At 35.0% G+C, this 22,149-nt stretch overlaps 1 protein-coding gene across 1 annotated transcript in view; it reads left to right on the plus strand.

Annotated features, from left to right (window-relative positions):
* The window catches only part of CFAP47 (cilia and flagella associated protein 47), a 343,082-nt gene that overhangs the window by 13,241 nt on the left and 307,692 nt on the right, over window positions 1-22,149 (plus strand). Inside the window, exons 7-21 of the mRNA XM_056329101.1 lie at window positions 79-209; window positions 844-1,079; window positions 1,766-1,958; window positions 4,083-4,296; window positions 4,675-4,827; window positions 6,280-6,469; window positions 6,572-6,668; window positions 7,418-7,634; window positions 8,305-8,549; window positions 9,559-9,689; window positions 10,808-10,930; window positions 12,430-12,561; window positions 14,166-14,243; window positions 14,804-14,948; window positions 16,556-16,650. Coding sequence (XP_056185076.1) covers window positions 79-209; window positions 844-1,079; window positions 1,766-1,958; window positions 4,083-4,296; window positions 4,675-4,827; window positions 6,280-6,469; window positions 6,572-6,668; window positions 7,418-7,634; window positions 8,305-8,549; window positions 9,559-9,689; window positions 10,808-10,930; window positions 12,430-12,561; window positions 14,166-14,243; window positions 14,804-14,948; window positions 16,556-16,650 — 2,380 coding nt within the window. The remainder of the gene's footprint in view (window positions 1-78; window positions 210-843; window positions 1,080-1,765; window positions 1,959-4,082; window positions 4,297-4,674; window positions 4,828-6,279; window positions 6,470-6,571; window positions 6,669-7,417; window positions 7,635-8,304; window positions 8,550-9,558; window positions 9,690-10,807; window positions 10,931-12,429; window positions 12,562-14,165; window positions 14,244-14,803; window positions 14,949-16,555; window positions 16,651-22,149) is intronic.

Genomic DNA, 22,149 nt, shown 5'->3' on the forward strand with positions numbered 1-22,149 from the left:
CTTGATTTTTCTGAGGGTTGGGGTTTTGTTTGGTCATTTTTTTCCCAATCTTGTAATCAGTCATTGTGATTCTTGCAGAAAATGTAAAAGAAACTTTGGTGTGAATGACTCAGCAAAGCAAGATTATGTACTGTTTCTGAGATTTGAAGCTGTTGGGAATACAGGTGGCTATCTGCAGGCCCTCAGTGACGGTGACACAGCAATCATGAGTATGTTATCAGAAATGTATAGTCCCCATCAAAAATGTATATATGGATGATAAAACTGTATTTTGAGGATTTTTTACTTTCTTCACCTTCCCAGCAGTTTTATGAGAAACCTATGTTTAGTTTATTTATCTCAATACAAATAAATTATTGTAACTTACATCTTTAATGCTTAAGCACCAAAACCTCTTTAAACAGTGAGTAGAAAGGAGGAGGGAATCGTGTGTCATGAATACACCTTCTGGTAGTGAACACCTAGAACTTAGTTAGAAATGTAAATATTTGGAGGACATACCCGCCCCCCGCCCCCCCCCCCCCCCCCCCCCCCCCCCCCCCCCCCCGAAAAAACAACCCAGCCATTTGCAAGTAACCAGCATTTTGGTAATGCCGGTTTTGTGCATTTTCAAGTGCATACTTGATCATCCTCAACTTCCTTAATGAGGGAATACATTATTTTAACAGCTATCATAAGCAAACATGTCTGTGTTAAATTTATAGAAAATCACTTTATAAATCATATTGTATTGCGGTATTATTTTGGTTTTGCAACCATACTACTACAGCATGACTTTTCTGTTTGTAAGATAATAGGTGTGTGAGGGTTTTTTTGTTTGTTTTTTGTGTTTGTCTAATGCAGCACATCTTCCTCATCACATGGTCTTAGCTTTGACGGGTTCTGGGCTTCCTGTCATGTTAACCTTTAGGCCAGGACCAGTGATTAAGTTTATGGACTGTTTCTTGGGTGAACAAACACAAGTTCTATGCACACTCGAAAATGAATCCAAGTTCCTTCCAGTAACATTCAGCTTCCGTAAGATGGCTCACTTTAACATTTCTCCTGAAAAAGGAAAAATTAAACAAAAATCTGCAAAGGTAACTACCTCTTTCTCTTAGATTATGTAGATATGCAGATTACTTTACAGTAGTCAATGAAGGAATTTCTTGAAAGTAAACCAATTTCATATGAGTAGCCATGACATTTAATATTAGCCAAATATATAGTTTTTTTTCTCCTGATGTAGAGTCTTTTAATGCTTTTTCCTGTACTCCAGAAATCAACAAGCATTATTTTAAATTTGGAAAAAATAATTGTAGTACTAAAGAAACTTTACCCAGGTTTTTCCTGGCTTTAGTTTTTTTATTTTTATATTGAGTATATATTGAGTGTATTTATACTCAAACCTTTGCAGGATCCTTTTGATTTCTTTCAGTAAATCACAAATACTCAAGTAAGATAATATTTCTTTTAATGGAAGAAACATTGCTGAATTTAATTTGAATATGGAAAAAATTATAATTTCACAAATCTGTAACTCGGGGCATGAGAGAACAATTTGTCCAGAAATGAGCAAGTGAGACTTTGTGGTGTTCTAATGTGTAGCAGTTTTATATTTCCTTATATGGCTACTTTGTGCGGCAGTTGGCAAATTCCAAAAAGACCAGTTCTGAACACCTATCTTAGAAGTAAATATTAAGACAAATGACTCAAACAGGGAATTATACAAAATTTTCCTCTGGTTTTCTGCCTCATATGTCTCATAACAACTTTTCTTTTCCAGGATGTGATATTTTCATTTTCTCCACATCAAATAGGAACACTTGAAGTGAAGCAAGTTGTTGATATCATTGGTACAGGACTAGAGAAAAATAATTTACAGGTTTTGACGACAAAATCCTTCCACCAGATATATTTGAGCTTTATTGGTGTGTGCAAATCTAAACGAAAAAACGTATTATTCAAAATTAATCCTGGTAAGATGCTAAAATATAAGTGACAAGTGATAAAATGTTTCAAAAGTACATTTTTTAACATTTTAAAAGAAATTTTTTACTGTTTTTAGTTTGGTGTTTAAATAATAGTATCTCTTTGGCAGTTGAAGGAATGCTCAGTTGTATGACATATATTTCATAAGAGTATGAACCAATCCCTAAAATAATGGTAACGCCCGCCCCATATTTTAACAAAAACCAAACTATTAAAGCATAAATTTTCATCATATGATTATTTAACTTTCATGAATCAGAAAAGGCTTCGGTTTTTGACAGCGATGCAATTGCACAGTGCTAGTATGTTTCAGTTAGAAGCAGAGAGAGGGGTAAAGCACAGAAAGAAGTTAGGAACGATAATGGGGTGTTCTTTATTGACTGAAAATTACAACTGCCAGATGAATGTGCTAGTTAATGCAGCCTGCTACCTTGCTACCTGTCTCATGTCCATCGACTCTTCCCATCCTATGAAGCTTATACCAGCATAAAGAATCTTTCAGGATATGCAGTAATCCGTCTCTACTTTGCTCCTCACATTCTTAACATGTCTCATGAACAACTACTTTACAGATTTGTCTAAGCCTGTCACCCGATTTTAACACCAATCATGGGAATTGTAACTTTTTTCTAGCATCAAATATGCTATAGCATCTGCAGGTAGTAGTAGTGCAACAGGGCTGTCCTGTACAGTGGTGCATCTAGTTTCTGTGTGTAGATAAGGAGGGGACCTTGAATACCCCTTAACTGACTGCTGCCCACTTGAAGATGTACTCACTAATGCAAAACAGGGAGGCAGTACCCATTTCTTTCAAAGAGAGCATTGTGAGGAAATATAAAGAGGAAGTCGTTGGAAAGTCAGGATAAAATGCTGTTCCTTCTACAATTATCAGAATGGTTAATAAGCCACTGAATATTCCTGCTACTTTCAGGAGGTATTTCAAGTCCATGACAACCAAGAATAGATGAGAAACTAAAGTTGGGCACTTTCTGGGTTTTGTTGCTGGAATCAAGAACTCCTGCAGTTTTCTTGCTTCAAAAACACAATTAAAATATGTTTCTGTGGATCAAAGATTTAATGTAGTATTCAAGTTTAGTCAGCTTTTCTAAATGCTGTTGTCTACCATTTACTCTGTTAATGTCCCCATTCTGCTGCTATGTATTATAAAGAGGTTATGAGGGGTATTTGTAGTCTGTAGGCTACTGATATCTATATTTTGCTTTTAAGCTTCATTGAAGTGTGAAGTGAAAGTGAATTTTTTCAGATCATTATATAGATGGGTTCTATATCTTCCTGTTCTCTGTTTCTGTGGATGGCTATGTGTACTTCTTTCTGTATTCAGGGAGGGGAGGGGAGCGGGGGAAGAGACTGGAATGAAGATTCTTGCTATCTGCGCCTCCCTGGGCAGTGGAAGTTGTCATCACTCCTATAGTCTGGAGAGTGGAAAGCTCGGTTTTTTTCTTTTTTTTTTTTCTGTAGCCATTTTAGAGTGATGTAAGGCTACAGTGGGTAAGCCAAATATGTTTAGATTAATGCATCATTTTTTTTGCAGGTGAGGGAGGAAGGGACAGTTGAAAATTTTAATTATTTATAGTGCTGTCTTAAGTGTGCAGCTCTATGTAAGTAGAGGTGGGCAAGCACATAGCCTAGTTTCTGTCATATTTTTTCTCTTTAATGTATATGCTTTTTTCTAAAACTGCAGTGAAAAAGACCTGAGCTCTCTTTTTCAGTTGTGATAGCTTGGGAGTTCGTTGTCAAAAATCATGCCTGTGTTTGCAACTGTTAAAGCAAGCTTTAAGACACTGCAGACAGTGTTGTGACAGAGGCAGCTCTGAGTGTTTGGTCATGTGCATGTGCAAGACAAAGCATCACAGCTGAACATAGTAGTAGTGGTTTGGGCTCTACTATTTGTTTGTGGCCTTGGCTAGGGAAGGCAGTTGGCTGTTAGTATGGTCTGAATGTCTTCTTCCCTCATGTCTGAGGAAAACGTAATGGGGTGCGTGACTGTTCTGCTGCTGGGTGAAACAGTATAAATTAAAAAATATTTTTCTAATTCTTTTTGTTTAGAAAGCATTAATGAAGTGTATGTAACATTTCATTTGAATTTTAAGGTATAACACCAATGATTTCCAATGAAACTGGACATTTTGTAGCTGATGGCACAGGACAGTGCACCGATACAGCACCTGTGGCAGTACTTAAATCAACCCAAACACAATTTCATACTCACCGGATAAATAGGAATTGTAAGGGTGATGCACTTACAGCTTTTCCGAATGACCGCACAGCCAGCATTAGGCCTAGTGAACGGAATAAAAAGTACAGGTAAAAATTATGTCAGTATTAATATTTAAAACCACACATTTATGTATACTGTAGAGTAGATCAAGATCATGTACCAGTTTACTGCTATTTTTTTTTTAGGCTGAAAGTTCTTTAAAAATCATTGCATTCTACTTAACCTTGAGCCTCTTGCAAATAAATTTCTTGAATTGCTTTTCTTATGTGAAACTACAAATGCAGCTATTACAGTTTCAATATTTCATTTTTATGGTTGCCTTGAGAAGGACAAATATTAATGATCAGTTGTGATAAAAAGAATGTTTGCAATGAAATATATATGTAGCAAAATCAATATGTTTTCATTCTAACAAGAATCATTTTACACATGTAGTTAAACTACAATTATCTTTAAATATTTAGGACTATTTTCACAAAGACTGAGAGATACAATTATATAGATCCAGAGTTTTCTTACACTGACTGTGAAAGACTGTCAAAAGAAGCACATAAGCAATACTATGCAGACTTCATTTCTAGTTCAAGACAACGTCGTTTGAAAAAAGATGCTGCTAGGTAAGGCTTTGTTTAGAGGATAAATAAATACTTTAGGCTCATGTCAAAAATATGTGTATATATTTGCAGAATGAACATAGTGGTACCAATCATATACCTAAATTTGTCCTGTGTTGAAATGCTTGTGAGCTTGGGACCTTCATTTATAATGCATTTAGAATCTGTTTTTTTTCTAAATAATCATTTAGATGGAGATCACTTCTTGGGTAAAATGTCAGGATAGAGGCATGGAACTTGAAATTAAAATGAACTTAAAATAAGATGCCAAATTTTAAGAAAAGTTGGTTGTGGTTAATAGAAAAACAACATTGACTGTGTTGGATTCTCTTTTCTTTTTATATAATAAATTGTATGTAATTCCAGCTAGTATGTCTAGCACACGCAAAGTGATGGATTCAGTATGTAAATTCTGATATAATTTCTGGAATGAAGCAGATAAGATTAAAGGACTGTATTGGTCTTCTAGCCTTATCTTTTATCTTTTATCTCACTTCATGAATTTGTGTATTTGGTGGGTATGCTGTAGAACAAAATCATGGAAAAGCAGAACTGACAGCTCTGCTACTTTTAAAAGTTTTATTAAAAACAAAAAAAGCCTATAAAGCTTCTAAAGCAAGAGAAGCAATAGCTTAAGAGTGTTAAATTTGCAGGGCACATTATTTAAAAAGTAATAATGTCAGTGGATTATTCTTGTAATCTCAGTTTACCTTGCTCTGTGTATAGACATCATGATTCTGACAAGGCCTGCTGGGCTGGATTTATTTTTATGCATGCACTGGTGTATGGTTTTCTTGAAAGGAACTGGTGTTGTGTAGTGGGTGAGCTGTTGTTTATATGACCATAACACATACATTCACAGTATATTGCCTGAGAAGCAAGAAGAGAGCAAATTTCAGTTGTCAGATGAATTTCACTGTTACTGTCAAACGTGGTGATAATTTTCTGAATACTTGATATGAAACATCTGTGTAAGATCTCTGAAAGTTTCAAATATCTTGGTTGCAGGTGAAATTGATTGGAGTTGGACTTTGACCAAAAAAGTTAATTGCTCTGAAAATTCAGCTATAAATGGTCTAGTTCAGGCATATACAATTAAAGGATCCTCTGTAATCTTGGCATTTTCTAACTTTTAGGTGCTTGCCTTTGCAACTTAATTGTTCTTTAAGAGGTGTTTTAGACATGATATCATATTTATATTTTTTTAGTCATAATGCTTGCAGCCTGTTTAGCTAAATGAGTGCCACAGATGTGCATCAGATATTAATCCTTGCCTAAACAAAACAATAAAAGAATTTTTAAGGCATTTTCTGTACTTGGGGTTTTTTTTATAATGAAATATTCCTACTTAAAGTATTATTTGTTATGTTTAAAAATATTAAATTGTGTAATGTGTAGAACACGGAGTGCTCAGACTTGTAGATTTCCATATTCTTTTTTTTCCCTCCCCTATAGGCAGTTTTATATTCATAATAATTCCGTGAGCATAGGCCTTAAACCAGCTGAAGGGCTTATGTCACCAAAGATCTCAGTCACAGATTTTCACAAGGAGAAGCTACAGTTCAAAATGCTTCCTTTAGATGAGAATTGCCTATTAACGTGTCAAAAATTGGCACCGATTGGTTCTAAATCTTCAATCAAAGAAGTAAGTTAAATGTTTGAGTAGTAATGTAAACATAATGTGTTTACCATATAAAAAAGCATAAGAGTTTTGATCCTGCTCTGAGATGTCTTGTGCTTATCACAGATTTGGAGTGGGCTTAGCGCTATGCCATCTTCTACCCAAGAGAAGGAAGATTGTAGTCTAACTTTGACATCCAAGCAGCTTCATCAAATACTCATTGGTAAGATTTTTGATTTGGTTACTAAATGTGTAAGTTGTTTTAAAAGCAACTTACTTGTTTACTTAGCAGCAAAGTGAGAATTTTCACTACTTTATGGGCTTTTTTTGTTTTTAATGAAGCAAGAACTTGAATAGTGTAGCTGTGTATACTGAAACACTTGGGGAAAGGTAGACTAAGATAAACATATTAATACAGGAAGTACTTAAGAGTTTTGTAAAAGGTTTACTTAGTGCCATGAGCACTAAAGTTTGCAGACCAGCATAAGAACTGGTGATAGCAGTAAATAAAATAGTGAGATAATTTTGTCACCATAAAAATACATGAGTTATTAAACCAAATGGTCACACATCAGGAAACAAATGAACAGGTTGAGTATATAAATTCTCAGTGAATTACTAGTTGTCTAGCTATTTAAATGTCTGATTAATAAAAAGTAGTATATATGATTATTAATAATGCCTTTAGTAATTAGCACATCACTTTTCCTATTTTAATAGCTGGCTAACACAGACGGAATTAAGAAATAAATGGTGCTGGCTTTTGAGTTGTACTACTGAAAACATTCATGGAACATGCATTGTATTTACTTGCAAATTTTAGTCTGAATTTGTTCTGCTGCAGTATTATTCTAGCTAATTAATTCTGTAATTTTAGAAACTAAAAAATTTGATCAAAATGTTTTAGTAGTCATGCTTCCTTACATTAACTTTTACCTTGTAAAGTTGAAGATTTAATTTCTTACATTCCAGGTCCTTCTACTATGGATTTTGGTGATGTTTGTGTGTATTCTACAACAGCCAGAAAACTGCACATCATCAATAACTTGTTAGTTCATATATGGATACAAATTGAGATTGAAATTGATGAATTACAGCACACAAGTCCACTGTCTCAGGTGGTGCCTCCTCTTACAAAGACTCATATTCCAGTCGTATTTGAGACAAACACTCTTGGAAGGTTTAAAAGGTAAGGCTTCTTATATTTATCTTGATTTGCATATTTTCTTTGCAATAGTAGAATAAAAAAAACCGTGACTGGTTTTAACTCAATGTAATTATGACAAGCGTTAATGGTGTACACTCATTTATGGTGGTATTGCAATAATTGATGCAGTTATATGTTGCAAAATTTTGCAACATACCGTAATGTTTGTTAGGGTTTCAGTAAAACAAACTGTTCCGTCAAAAGCCCATATAGCCACAAGTATATCGGGGAAAAAAGTTTGCTATTACAAAGTATTTGTTAGGAGAACTTTTTATGGAAAATACTGTGCTCTTTCTGGCATAGTGTTGCATCACTGCATCTATGCTCAGATTTTTTGATGCAGCTCATGGGTAAATGTAGACAAACTGTTTTCTAGCCTTCTGGTGTGGAGATGGAACTCTCACCTTGTTAATGCTGTTAAAATGGCTGTATGAGATTGATCACCCTTTGGGATGGTCTTCACTTTTGACGTGATTTAATTTGTATGCAAAATGATTGCAAATTGCTTTCTCTTGCCTTAACTGAGTGTCCACACTCACTTGTTTTGTTAAATATTTTCTTGCTAATGATTAGATTTTTACGTAAGTTGTAGTCAGAGTAAAATTTAATAAATACATGAAAATATTGAGAAATATATATTTTTACATTACAGATCTTTCACTTACACAATAAATAAACAACACCTTGGGCACGTGCTGGTAGTTGCAAAAGCAGTGTCTGTTGAACTTGAGCTATCTGCAAAGGAACTGATTTTAAATCCTATTCCTGGCTACCAAGCAGAAACAGAATTTAGAACAACTGTCAGGGTATACAACCCCAGAAACCATCCTGCTGAGTTTACTTGGAAACCTGTAATTACAGACAGAGGAACTGCGTTTTCTATACAGCCAGTCAAAGGTATACTAAGCAAGTACAGTGTGTGCACATATCTTCAATGTCAAAAATGTTAAATAACACGAATCTTCAGCTGATGCTATATACTCTATTGTTTAGCTTTGTGTCAGGATCAGTGTATGCCAAAAGTAGTATCAGGTCACAGTGTATGCCAAAATTAGTATCAGGTCACAGTGTTAATACCATAGCAGCACTCCCTGTATAAGCCCTACCCTGAGTGCATACTCAGTCCAGTCCGTTATGTCCAGCCAGCAGTGCTTACTTAATCATTTTTCTCAACACAGATTGCCGATATTTCAAAAGTGAGGCAGCTTTTTAATGGCAGTTAGCAATATCATACAGCTCATCAGGATACAAAATTTTCCAAAAGCAGTGTGTGAATGAAGCTGCTAAGAAGTTGATGTAGGCAGTCTGAGTGACACAAATGGAATTCAATCTGGGATTAGTTCCCTCTGGCATTATGGATCAATATTTGTTAGAAATGTCCTTTGAAAGATAGTGTTCTGCAGGAGTATGTTGGAGATCCATTATTAAAGAACTAATTGCTAACTGAATTAGCATTACACAGTTCAAACAAGATTTGGCTGGATGAGGAACTTGATGTGCCATGATTCTTGAGGAAATATATTTCTGCTGATACAAGTGCAGACTTGAATGTAGGCAAGAAAATGTATATGGTCTTTCCCAAAGCTGTTATTCTACAAGAAGGATAGTCTATTCTTTCACTTTTAAAAATGTTGATTGAGTAATTCATGGCTAAAAAATGAGTCAAATTCGAGTGTGTTTTAATGCAGGATACTAATAAGCAGATTATGCAATTCTCAATTCTCATGACAAACTAATTTTGCTTAGTATTCAGCATACTGTTCAACATCTTTGAAATGTAGGCTTAGTCTTCAGTAATAAAAGGTCATTTCACTTTAATGTGCTTATGTTATTTCTAATTATGCAATGTAATTTGATAATTGTACATGTGTATGTTGTAATGTGTAAATTACGCACATTTACTTAGGCTTTGTGGAGGCCTATAGAGATCTGGAGTGTGAAGTTGTTTGGCATCCAGGGTTCAACTCTCCAGAAGCCGGAGAATTCAACTTGTGTGTGCATAAAGGAAACACGATTATGTTGAAATGTTTTGCAAAGGTAACAATTCATACAGCAGGTTTAGAGAAGAAAAATGTTGGGTTTTTTTTTTTAAACAAGTAATTTCAATATATTTCTATTAACAAGTAGTCAAAATTTATTTTAATCTCATATGGGTTCTTTTTGACATGTTTAACAAAATAATATTGCTCCAAAGACATGGTGTAGGAGGCAAAACAAAGACAATTTGCCTTTTTCTTGCTTTTGATGATATATTAATTTTGGCACCACAACTAAGTAGTCCTTATATGTTAAGTGGTAATTATTATTTTTGCCTCACTTAGCTTGACCAAAGAAAGATTGAGAGATAGTATGATAGTTCTTTAGAGATGTATTAAAGGAACAAAAATCAAGGTATGTTTGGGAAGGTATGTTTTGGAGCTTCAGTGTAACAGCAGGTTATAATGTAGCTTTGTACTGATATTTGAGCATGGTACTTGATAATTTGGAAAGCAATGTCTTGGGTAGTCTTCCAAACAGTGGAATTTAGCTTCGGTGAATACTTTGTTATCTCATGTTACATGCTAGGGAGTGTGAAGGAGGCACTCCCCTCCCCACCCTTATATTCTACTGGCTGCATGCTTTAAAACTTCCATTTTGGGAACAAAGAAAACTCTTTTCTTCATTTTGATGTGCCTGCTCTCTCTTTTATTTTCTTTTTCTTGAGTATCTTTTTTTCTTTTCTTTTCTTTTCTTTTGAAGCCTTGGAAATTGCCATATGTAAATGTGTGTAAATTAGAATATTGATTTCTACTGCTTTTAAAAACTCTGAAGTATCTTGTCCTGATAACACATTTGTATTAAAAATAAATAAATAATGGAGCTTGTGCTGTTAAATTAAATTTAATTAAAATATTTTAATTGTCTTGAACCTATCCCAGAAATATCTTTGGGGTTGTGTCTGGTCACTTTGAGTCTAGATAAGTTCAATACATTGAGTAAATCTTGTCTCACATACAAACTGTGTTTATCTATTTGGATACTTCTAAATTATGCATTTCCACAAGTGTATTAGCTCATTATGTAATAAGAAGAAAATTAGGCTGAATCATTCATTTGTACTGTAATATGTTATTTAGTTTGCTTGTTTTCTTTTTTTTTTTTTTTTTTCTCCTTAGCTTGGTGTTACTAAAGTTCAGTTTGTGGAACAAAGGATAACCTTCAGTCATAGTCCAATGGGTTTATCTACTTGTAAGACTGCCGTTCTTCAAAACATAGGATACAATCATGCATACTTCCAAGTAAGCTAATATTTTATTTCTTGTAAGTAAGTAAGCAAGCATATTTTATTCCTTGAGGTGGGAAGAAGTGAGTTAATTTTTTCAGATCTTGTTACAGTTTTGTGTTCTCAGTTATTAGATACAGACCTGCTTAAGTTTTTGTCTGGTTTTCTGGAGGAACAAGATTTATGTGAGTAGGAATTCTGTCCTTCTGTCAGATTTGGATTGATGGATAGATGGACTGACAGACAGCAAAGTAGTAATGATTTAAAAGATTCTGGAAATTTCATGAGAACCTGTGGTGAGTGTAGAACCTCATACTGGTGTACCCTATGAAAAAGCAGTTACAGCTTGGATGTTTTTATATTTTGAGAGACAGAGTAAACTGGCGAGTCATCCTATTCATACTGGCTGCCCAGTCAGTGCATGCATAGACCCAGATCAGTTTTAGGAAATGTGATTACCTTGCTAGACTAGCATCTGAGAGGAAGATAGGCTGTATTATGAATTGGATAAGAGATGAGATGGGTGCCAGAGTGGGTAAAGACGTAACACAAATTAGGAGGAAACATAACCTCTTTAGTTCTCCTGATCACAGAATAATTTGGGGTATTTTTTCAGTGAAGCAAAACAATTTTCATTAAAATACTCAGAATTTTTGTTACTATGTTATTATGGTACTACAAAACTTGATTTATTTTGATTTGTACCATATTTCTCTGTTTGTCAACTTAGCATTGTAACAATAAGCATTAACACTACACTCTTGGAGGATGGGCCTAAAAGAATTAAGTCAGAGTAATCAAGAAGAGAAACAAACATACCCAGCCTTTTAAGCCTCCACAATTACTCTTAAGCCAAGAGATGGCTGGTTGATCTTGGTCTGGTCGTTATCATTTGTGTAGCTATGCTTTAAAAACTTATGTATTTGAAGTGCATTAAAAGAGGACAAATTCTATTTTGTCCTTACTAATCACAGGTAAACTGAATACTTACTCCTAGTATTATTACTTAGCTTTACAGTATTAGGATCCTGTATCCCATGTTCTTAGTCTGAATATCAAAAAAAGAAGTGATGAATTTATCTGGCACTGAAAAAATGCTTTGTAGAATATTCTGGACAATTTGCTAGTTTAGATAGCAAGCCTTAATTTTAATAACTTCATGAAAACAACCTGAAAACCAGAATGTGTAATTTCCAAGTTGTGTGCAAAAATTATTTCACTGTAGAAACTGATAGTCATCATATTTAAGAATCTGTTACTTCATTTTATTTACCTGTATTTTTGCCCCAAACTTCTAAGTCCACATTAGCATTATATGTTATGGAGGTTCTTCTTGTAAGAATATAAAATCTTTGTGATAGATATATTGGTATTTTAAAAAACAAAAAACCCCTACCAAAACCAAAAACACTTTGCTGTGCTCCCCATCCCCACTCCTTCCCCCCACCCCACCCCACCCCCCCCCCCCCCCCGCCATTTTTCAGTATTACTAATGTTTCCTGTTTCTGTTTGAAGGTAGTTGATTCAAACCCAGTTCCTGGAATGACGATCACCCCTTCTGAAGGGGTAGTACCTGTGGGAGGCCATGCTGATCTCCACGTCTATTTCATTCCGAATGCAAAAATGAGTTTTGATACAAGAGTAGAGGTATTAAAAATTGAAATAATTTTGTCTTTTAAGTGCTATTTAGTGTGGAAATGTGTGTACAATTGAGCATCTTTGGGATTTTATCTCCAGTGTTCTAATGCTTTTTAAGGAAAAAAAAAAAAAATGTTTTCTCACAGCAGTTGATGGCTGCTACAACCTATTCTGTTATTTTGTCTCAGTCCTGCTTAGAAGTATCAAAACAACCTCTCAGTTTGAGCTGATTTGTTGTATACTGTTGGCAAGCTGTTGACACTAACCTGTGATTGTCTTCAGAAGATCATGTCAGTAAACATATTTTAAATTGTTAAGATATGTAAAGGAGCAGGACTGGAATACTGCAGTGTCTTCAATTCCTTCATCTCAGAATTGGATCTACTATAGATTTGATTTGATAATAGGATTAAATCTTTATTGCACTCCTATTTTGTTTTCTGCATGCCTGCTTCCTGAACTTGTCCTTGGTCAGCTAAGTGAGAATGGGAAAAAGGGTGCTAACACAGAGCTGATCTTTGCTACCTTTTTTCACTCTAATCCTGGATTCTCCATCTAATGTGACTGACTACATTGTGCTTGCTAAACCTAGTATCCATTTCTTTTTTCCATTTCTGAAACAGATTTAGCGCTGCTTGGAAAAAGTCTTTACTTTGTACCAGCACCTCTGTCAAGTAATTTGTAGTATACTTTCCAATACTCACAGCTGCTGGATAGATCTAACCCATCCCGTCAGCTTTCTCCTGTTGGAGAAAACTGTTCATTCTAGTGATATAGCCTCCTCCTGCAGCAGTATTTGTGTTCTGCAGAAGACTGATCCATCCAAAAAAACGGTTGTATTTTTTTTTTTTTTTTATTGGCATCTATGACTATCCCCGAGATACGGTATGCCACAGAAGCATGGCTGGTTCTTTGAAGTTACATCTCACTGGAATCTGTGTGTGTGTGTGTGTGTGTATATATATATGTTCTAGAAAATGAAGGCATTTTCTTTACCTCTTTATATTGCCACGACAAAAATGCATTATATTATAAGGGTAGAGTTATTTTCATATTTTCATCATTAATTATGCTGAATGCCTTTTTGTGGTGATTGAGGCACAGGCTTTGCAAGGATGGTGAAGCAAAGACCTTTGTTGTTAGTTAGTTACAGCTTTTGTAAGTTCATGCTCTGCACATGCACTGCTGAAAGCTTTATTATCGGTCAAACTCTACTGTCCATACACCCAGATGCTGTCCACTATAGGCCACTCTGCTGTTCACGCTGTTTCCTTATCTTTTAGAGGTTAGATCACATTCCTCTTTTGTCTCAGTTTCATCCAGGTTTCTTTTCATACTCCCTCAAAATTATTTACCTCTTTGCTTTGGGATCACAGCTGCACATTGTCAAATGCAAGGCCACAGCTCCATGTTATCAATGTTAAACAACTCACTGTCTCTGTCTTCTATATTTCTTCACTCTATATCTGTGGGATAACTTTGTTGGGTTTTTTTTGTTGTTGTTTGTTGTTGTTTTTTTTAAACTGTGTTTTCCATGTATTTATGACAGATTTGGTGAGATAGTTATGTTAAAATGACCTTGTCTACTATCACATTGTTGTCCATTCACTTAGGTAGCAGTGCGAAATTCAGAAGTGCTAGTGCTTAGGATCAGTGGATTTGTAGAGATCCCTGAAATAAACATTGATGTGGTAAGTATGAAGAAATTGTAGCAACTGGTAAGATTGATAGTGTTTTTCTTTATCTAGATGTCAGTGGCTCATGCCTACTTCATATTTTTCATTTTTTTCCTATACTAACTTCTTGAGAAAATTATCAAAGAAAAGAACTTAAGAAGAGAAATGAAAAACTAATGTACATATAACAGTATCATTAAATAATAGCTGACAACTTTAGCTTTTGAACTTGACAATCTGGAAAAAGTATGTTAAAAGCAAGAGGATTTCCTTAAGGTAGCTCTAGGAAAAAAAAATGCAATAAGGGGAAAAAGAATCCACTGATCTGTTTGTTGAATGATGAAAACTTTCCTCATGTTGAAACTGAACTTCTTCTGTATTGAATTCTAAATTGTTGCGGTTTATGTCCTGGGAAGATTTTAAAGGTAAGGGTTATTCAAGACAATTGATTGACCAAGACTGTTGTGTTATAAATTGTAAATCTTTGAACAATTATATCTTTCACATTCTTTTTAATTATAAACTTGACTTGACAGTGCTTTTACCCAAATTTTTTTTCTTCTTTAAATTCACAGGAACTATTTGATTTTGGTGGTGTCTATGTCAATTCTACAAAAACAATTCCATTTTTGCTACAGAACAAAGGGCAAGCATGTACTAGAGTGGAGTTTGATTTTTCTAAGTATAAGGATTTTAAATTGAATGCTAATGACCATTCAGGTATTTCCTTTTGCTGTATCAGAACTTTCATTAAAGAATGGATAATGCTAAGAGAAAATCTCTCAGACTATTTCTGCTATACAGATTTTCTAATATAAGAATATCTAAAGTAATTGTTTTAAAAGTGCTGCTTAATATAAATTAAGAGGAGACATTTTGGTTTGCCCGTAAAATGACATATAAAAAAAAATATTATTTGGAAAATATCAGGTGGCATGTAGTTGGTGTTTCCCCCCCCCCCCCTAAAGTTGCTAAGGTATGTTAAAAAATAATGTTTGAAATGTTTGAATACCCTCTCACCAGTTAAAATACCCGCCCCCTCCAAAAAAAAACCCCAAAAACCAACAACCCAAAACACCACAACAACACCCCAATCTAAAAAACCAACTAACCAAAGCTGAACAGCTATACTAATTTCCTAGTCATGGACTCTTACTCACTGTTCTGACAATATTTACTCTTCAGCTAATTCATCATCAGTATAAGGGTCCAGACTTTTTCCTGATGTTACAGGGTGTCTGCAGGTTAATCACAAGACCCCCGTTCTGCACAATGCCCAACTCAGAATGACACCGAGGCAATATGAGGAATTACATTGCTGTTCTTTCTTGTTAGAACTAGCGCAGATTCTTGCTCATCCCTTTCATACTTCAGTCCTGGCATCTCCTTTGCTGTTCTAATGTCTTTATTAATGAGAGAGTTTTGCAGCTATGCTTATACGGCCTCTTTTGTCCCTGCAAGCTCAGGAAATCAGGACTTTTTCTTTTGAGAGACAATATTATAGTATTTGTGTTTTTATGTAGAACTATATGTGGATGATGATTAAAAAATTATCTGAAAAGAGCAGAGGGGTTTTCTTACCATGTGGTGGACTTCAAAGGGAATGTGAGTGCTCCTAGTCAGTCATCTCTACTTGGAAGAGAACTGTAAGACTGTCTAGAACAGGCAACTAGCCAGCATGGGAATCAACTCATTGCACGTAATTTCTAGACCAGAGTTTGTGCTTGAAACAAGTAATGTAGCATCCAGTCAGGTCCAGCACTGTTCAAATGGTGAATACTGGATGCATACTGATCCTGGTCTTCCAGGAAGAATATTGATCTCAGAGCAATGTTACCTTGTTTGTTGGAAACCTGTGCTTCTGCCAATGCCTTAAAATTGAACATGAAAGTTTGAAATAAAGCAAGCCTTACCGCTAAACTTCTGTAGTGTAGATTATGTCTAAAAGGCATTTAGAAAACCAGTTTCAGCCCGCTGTTTTTCTCCCTGTGACATTAGTTTTCGTTACTTGCTACTTTCTCCCAAGACTTTTAGTCAAAAGTAAATGACAGTGGTTTGTTTTTGTTGTGTGTTTTTTTTTTTCTGAAATATTGTATTCTCGCAAATCAATAACTTCAATGAAAGTTGTTGGTGATTAACACTTCTCAAAATTACCTCCAGAATCCTTATGAGAAATACTATATTCATTCCTAATTTTGTGAGAAATGTTTACCATACAAATATGTAGATACTTTATGTTGGAAATCACTTTGAAGTACTGCAACTATTATGAGGTTGCTATTTGGTGTAATAACATATTTAATTTGATTCTGAATTTTGTTTGGCAGTGGTGGACTGCTGTTCTTCAAAGCCTTATTTGTATTCAGTTAACTTAAAGGGAAAGTCAGCTTTGCAATGCCTGTTGTCCTTCAAGCCAAAAGAGGTACGTTTATGGGGCAGTAGTGATTACGTTAAATTAAAATCAAGCTTTGAGATATTTCTATGGTGAAAGAATACAGATATTTTAGATGCACATTATAGTGTGTGCAATAGTTTTTTAATAGTAATCCTTTTCTTAAGAAAACAAGTTCTGAAATAACCTTTATATAACTTACTGCTTTACATAAATGTTTGCATACAGAAAGGAAACACGCTTTCTCAGTGACTTAAAAATTGGAATGATGTAAACAAACTGAAATGTCTTACCACGCATTCATTAGATCATTCAACAAACTGGCAACCATTTTGTTTTTACAGCTGTTTGTGCTTTAACTCTCAGATGACAGAGGGACTGCAAAAGTAGAGGAGTTTTATGTGTCATAAAGATTGGCAAAGTTGTTTTCCAGTTGAGCTATTTGAGGGAAATAAATTGAAGCTATGAGACTTTATGTGTTAGTTTTACGTGAGGAAAAACGTATTGGCAGTAGGTGTCAATAGAGAGTACTTTAGGAAATTTTAAATCTGCACCTATTGAACAATGTTTTAGAAATGGAGGGTTTGGGGTTTCCATGTATTTGGAGAACAATGAACTGGAAGAAAACTTAGGTTTTGGTATTATGAACCAGCTTCAGAACAAGCAGCTGGGGACCACTTCTACAGCATATAAACCTGTTGTGTTAGCTCCATTTTTACCTTAAAAGCCACAAATGAGTATCAGAGACAGTGCATCTTGGAAGGGTCAACAATATTCTTTTTTCAACCCCTACCCCACCCCCTTCCCGTCCTTTAGTTTTTGAGTAAAAGGGGAATTCCTTTGTTCATAGCATTGTTCAAATAATATTTGCATATTACAGGCTGTGTCAACACTGTGATTTTCCTCCTCTTGTTACTGTCAGTTTAGATTCTGTGTACATGTGGAAGGAATTGTGAAATAACTGATGGTGTGAACTTATAGCACATTCGCTACTCCAAGATGATTTTTCCTGACAGAATATGAGTTAATAGATTCATAAAAAATAAGCTGTTTTAAACCAAATTAATTTCATCCAATGGCATAGCAGATCTTGAGTTTAGAGGAGAAGCAGTACATGTCATATCTTTAAGTATCTTGACGCTGTCTGATGCAACATTCTCATAAGCAAGGTAGTCAGATTTAGGCTAGATACAGTGTTAGAAAAGTATGTAAGTGTTTGCAAAATAGTACATACAGAATATGACCAGTGACCTATTATCAAACTGGAGAGAAACTCAGTAAGGAAAAAAACAGATACTTTCATTTAAGTAGGGAGGGTCAATAATAGAAATGCAAGACTAGATAATGCTGTGGGAGTAATCTGTTTGTATGGTATTGTACATCAGAAGCTGAACAAGAATTAAGAGTAGAGGCAGACACCATAGTGATTTATATAAATAGGAATAATGTTTGTAAAGCAAGTAAGATAATTATTTTAATAGGTACTGATAACACAGCAGCTGCAACAATTTTCCCATTTGGGATGCCACACTTAAAGAAAGAAGTGGGAAAATTTCCTTGGAAAGAAAGTCCAAAAGAAAGCAATGGAAATGATCAGAAGTGCAGAAAACACAAACTATTTAAAGAATGGAGCTAACTTGCAGTAGTCTGTGGAATATAATTTATATATGTTCATTGTAGTAGATGGGTCATGAGTAGTGGGTTTAAACTATGCCAGGTGGATTTAGATTAGATATAAAAAGTCAATGTAGCAAAAAAAGAGTCAAACATTTCAATAAATTACCTGAGAAGCTGTCTCCATTATTGAAGACTCTTAAGAAGGGATTGGACAAACATCACCAGAAATGCTTCATACTGTCCTATGGGAGCAAGTCATCTGCCAGACAATCACATTTGTCCATTGTAAAATCATATTCTAACTGCATGTTGTTGCTCCAAAGATGAAATTCTGGCCCTATTAAGACCAGTGTTAGGACTCTTAGTAATTATAACAGTCCTTCTCTGTGGCTGTCTCTTGCTAAGTGTGAAATTCAAACTGGTTAAACAATAATTTATACAAAAGAAAATAGATTTGTGACTTAAAATGATGAAATTGCAATGTAGAAAAGCTAGCTTCTCCTATAAATAAAAATCAGTACATAAAATAGCATAGAACTGTGTAAAACAAAAATTGGGAAAGGGTTGACTGAAATTTTAATGAGTAGGTATGTATTATTGCTGTTCTTACAGCCAAGCTCCAAAATGTAATGAGTTTTGATTTTATTTTACAAGTAAAGTCTTCAGAGATGAATATTTCATTTACAAAAGCGACCTGTTGTAACTCTGAAAGAGTATTTTTCAGCTTAAAACCATAAGTATTCAACAACCATTTAAATTTTTATTCTAACTGAAAGATTTTCAATAGAAATGAGAAACAAAATGTTGCTTTTTAATAGCCAGTTAGCTTCTAATAAACCATAGATATAACACTAAGGAAAGAAAGTAGATGGTTACTAAAACCGTAATACCCTTCTGTAAAAACATTCCAGATCTCCGAAGTTTCCAGTCTTTCCTGTTTTTTGTTTTGTATCATCTGATTACTTTGGAATAGAATATACTTAATTTTGAGGAGTTTACTCTGTAAATTAGATAGAAACAAGGTAATGATGGTACAACTAATACTTTAGCTTAGTTATGCTAGTGTTTAATTTATTTGAAATGTTTTTTCTTTACTTCAGCGTGCATACAGAAAATTCAGTTAGGAATTCCACAAAAATAGAGTGCCATGAATGTACTGATTTAAAAATGATAAATAGAGTCCAGAAATATTTAAATAGTCTGGCAATATTGTTCTATGGATGATACAAGGGTGTGTACTATGTATAAAATTTAACAGGTAACATAACTTCCAAGGCCTCAATTTCAATTTACTTTCATAAACCAATTTTACTTAAGTCTTGTCAAATATTTAACAGAGGTATTTCTGATCTACACTGTAGATGCAGTTCCCCCCCCCCCCCCCTTTAATTTTAGTAGCTAAAAGCACACAGTTGTGTATATGATCTAAACCACGTTACATGTTGATGGGAGCCATAACCTGAAATCTGACAGTTCTGCTCTTGCTTATGGCATTAGATTTCTCTGGTGATAGTGCTGCTGTTCAAAGTGATGCTTTTTCTCCACTGCAGTTCAGTAGTGGAGTAATGGAAGCTCAGTCATCTCTCTTACAGACTAGTGAAACACCAACTCTCTAAAATCCTAAATACCCCTGCCCCCTTCCTCCCCCTGGTCAAGACAGGGGTGAGTGTATTTGTCTCCCAGTACTCTTATTTCCCATTTATGCAGTTGAGCTCTATTACTGTTTTCTTTCTTTGACAAGTTGCAGGATGGATTAAGAGTAGAAAAGTTGCTACTGACACTGCTGTATATTCAAGCGATTACCTAAATTAATGTTTCTGAAGACTGCTGAAATAGCAGATGGTTCTTTATGCTTAATTTCACTTGTCATCTGAAATACTGTTCAGTAACTGTTTGTTATTGATGAGTATCTCCAACTGTCATTTGATAGTGGTGTTATACTTACCTAACTGAAGACAAGGTTATACCAGTTGTAGTCTGCTTTAATTATGATAGAAATTTGGAAAAGAAAAATTCTTATTTTTGACTGGACTTGTTTTGAATCTATAGAATATATTGCATCTCTTGATTATAGATTTCTCTATTGAGTTTTCTGATATCACCCTTTTTTAATACTTCAAACTCTGGGTGTAAGTAATTCTCCAGCTTTGAGAATAATTTTTGGCAAACAGGACAACATCCTTCAGAAGTAAAGGAATGAAGAATTTAGAAAAGGAAACTTTCCGGGGGTACCTTATATACCTCATAACCAACTAAAAAGTGCTGCTTTAATGAAATGTCTTTATTTTGGTTTCCCATTTTCTCCATATGCTTAGTCTTTCTGTCTCCCTTTGTTTGCCCTTGGTGCTGGGGAAGCCCACTGTACAACCAATGCTTCACTTATCCTCCAAGGATATTACTGTCTGCCTGTCAGGGGGCAGCTTCATTACTGCTAGACAAGACATGCCCAAATGCACTTAAAACCTGCTGGTGGTCACAAGTTAACATCACTAAGGGTTAGTGCAGCACTGATGGCTGGCAGAAATAGCACTGGCTAATGAAATTAACTTTGAAAACCAAACGTGTTGCCCAGTATGGCATGACTAAAGGGAACATCTGGAAGTATATGTGCCTCCCAGGATGCTGTAGCTTTTCTTTAACTCCTGCAAAGTAGTACACTAATAATAAGTATAGTTCTGTTAAGAAAGTGATCTAGGTACCAGCATCTCTTACTGTGATTGGAAACTCTCAGTAGTTACTGATTCTTAAAACGTTCCCCCTTGGATGTGAGTTGTCATTCTACCTCATCTAGATGTCCCCCTTTTCTCACCTGATTTCATCCTTCTCTTTCCTGATTTTCCAGTCTTAAAAAGACTCTAATCTCTGTATATTGAGCTTCCCCTATTTAGGTTTCATGGTTGCAAGCACTATTTCCTGCCTCTGCACTCTAACAGCTGTTTCTCTGATCTCATCACCATTTTCTGGACAACTACTCTTACCCAGCTTACCTCCCAGCTGCTACAAACCTTCTGTACCCCATCGAGTTTCATTCTTTTCTGTCTGCCTTCTGGTTCTACTAAAACTTCCTGCTGTTGTAGTCATTACTGACACACTACTCTATAAACCAACAAAGCCTCATTATATTGTTGTTATTGCTGAGAAAGTAGATACTAGAACTAAGGAAAAATTAAAACAAAATAATTCAGAAGCATTGATTTAAAAAAATAATCACAAAAGCATGAAATTATTCTAATAACGAATGAATTATTTTAACAAACAAAATAAATACATAGGAAGTCTGAATAGCACCTGCAGTTGTCACCAAGGTGACAGAAAGTGCTCTTGGAGATTAATTATGTTGGCATGCTTATAAAATAATATCTAATTTTTTTTGAGATAATTCTCCCAATATTCGAAGAAGTTAAATGAAGTTAATATGTTCTAGGTAAGGCTAGGATGCTGCTCAGACACAGCCTGGCTGTGTCTTGCTGTTATTCCAGCATCTCAGAAGGTGTTAGAGGTGACAGGGCTCTCCACCTCACTGGAGAGACTTTAACCTTGGTGTTTGGCTGTGAAAGTCAGAGCTGTATGTGAAAGCAGTATGCAAAAATATAGAGAAGTAAGCAAATACTCCTTAATATCATATTTGTATACAGGCTGTATGCTGCTTTTGGTTCTGTTTTGGTATAACTTTGAGAGATGCTTCAATTACATTTTTGGTTTTTTTCATAGTTGCATAAGGAGGTTTAGCCAGCTGAATGTCTGATGGGCTAGGCAGGGTTCTCATTTCAGAGCTGAATAGAAATTTTGTTTCTGGCAATTAAACTAAAAACCCCCAAAACCAAAAAAATGAAGCACACCCACACCCATGACTATCTGGCCAAATATCTGTTGTAGCTCACTCATCCCTATCTAGAGACAGAGCTAAGAATT

This window comes from Falco biarmicus, chromosome 2, assembly GCF_023638135.1.
Source record: "Falco biarmicus isolate bFalBia1 chromosome 2, bFalBia1.pri, whole genome shotgun sequence".
NCBI classification, from domain to species: Eukaryota; Metazoa; Chordata; class Aves; order Falconiformes; family Falconidae; genus Falco; species Falco biarmicus.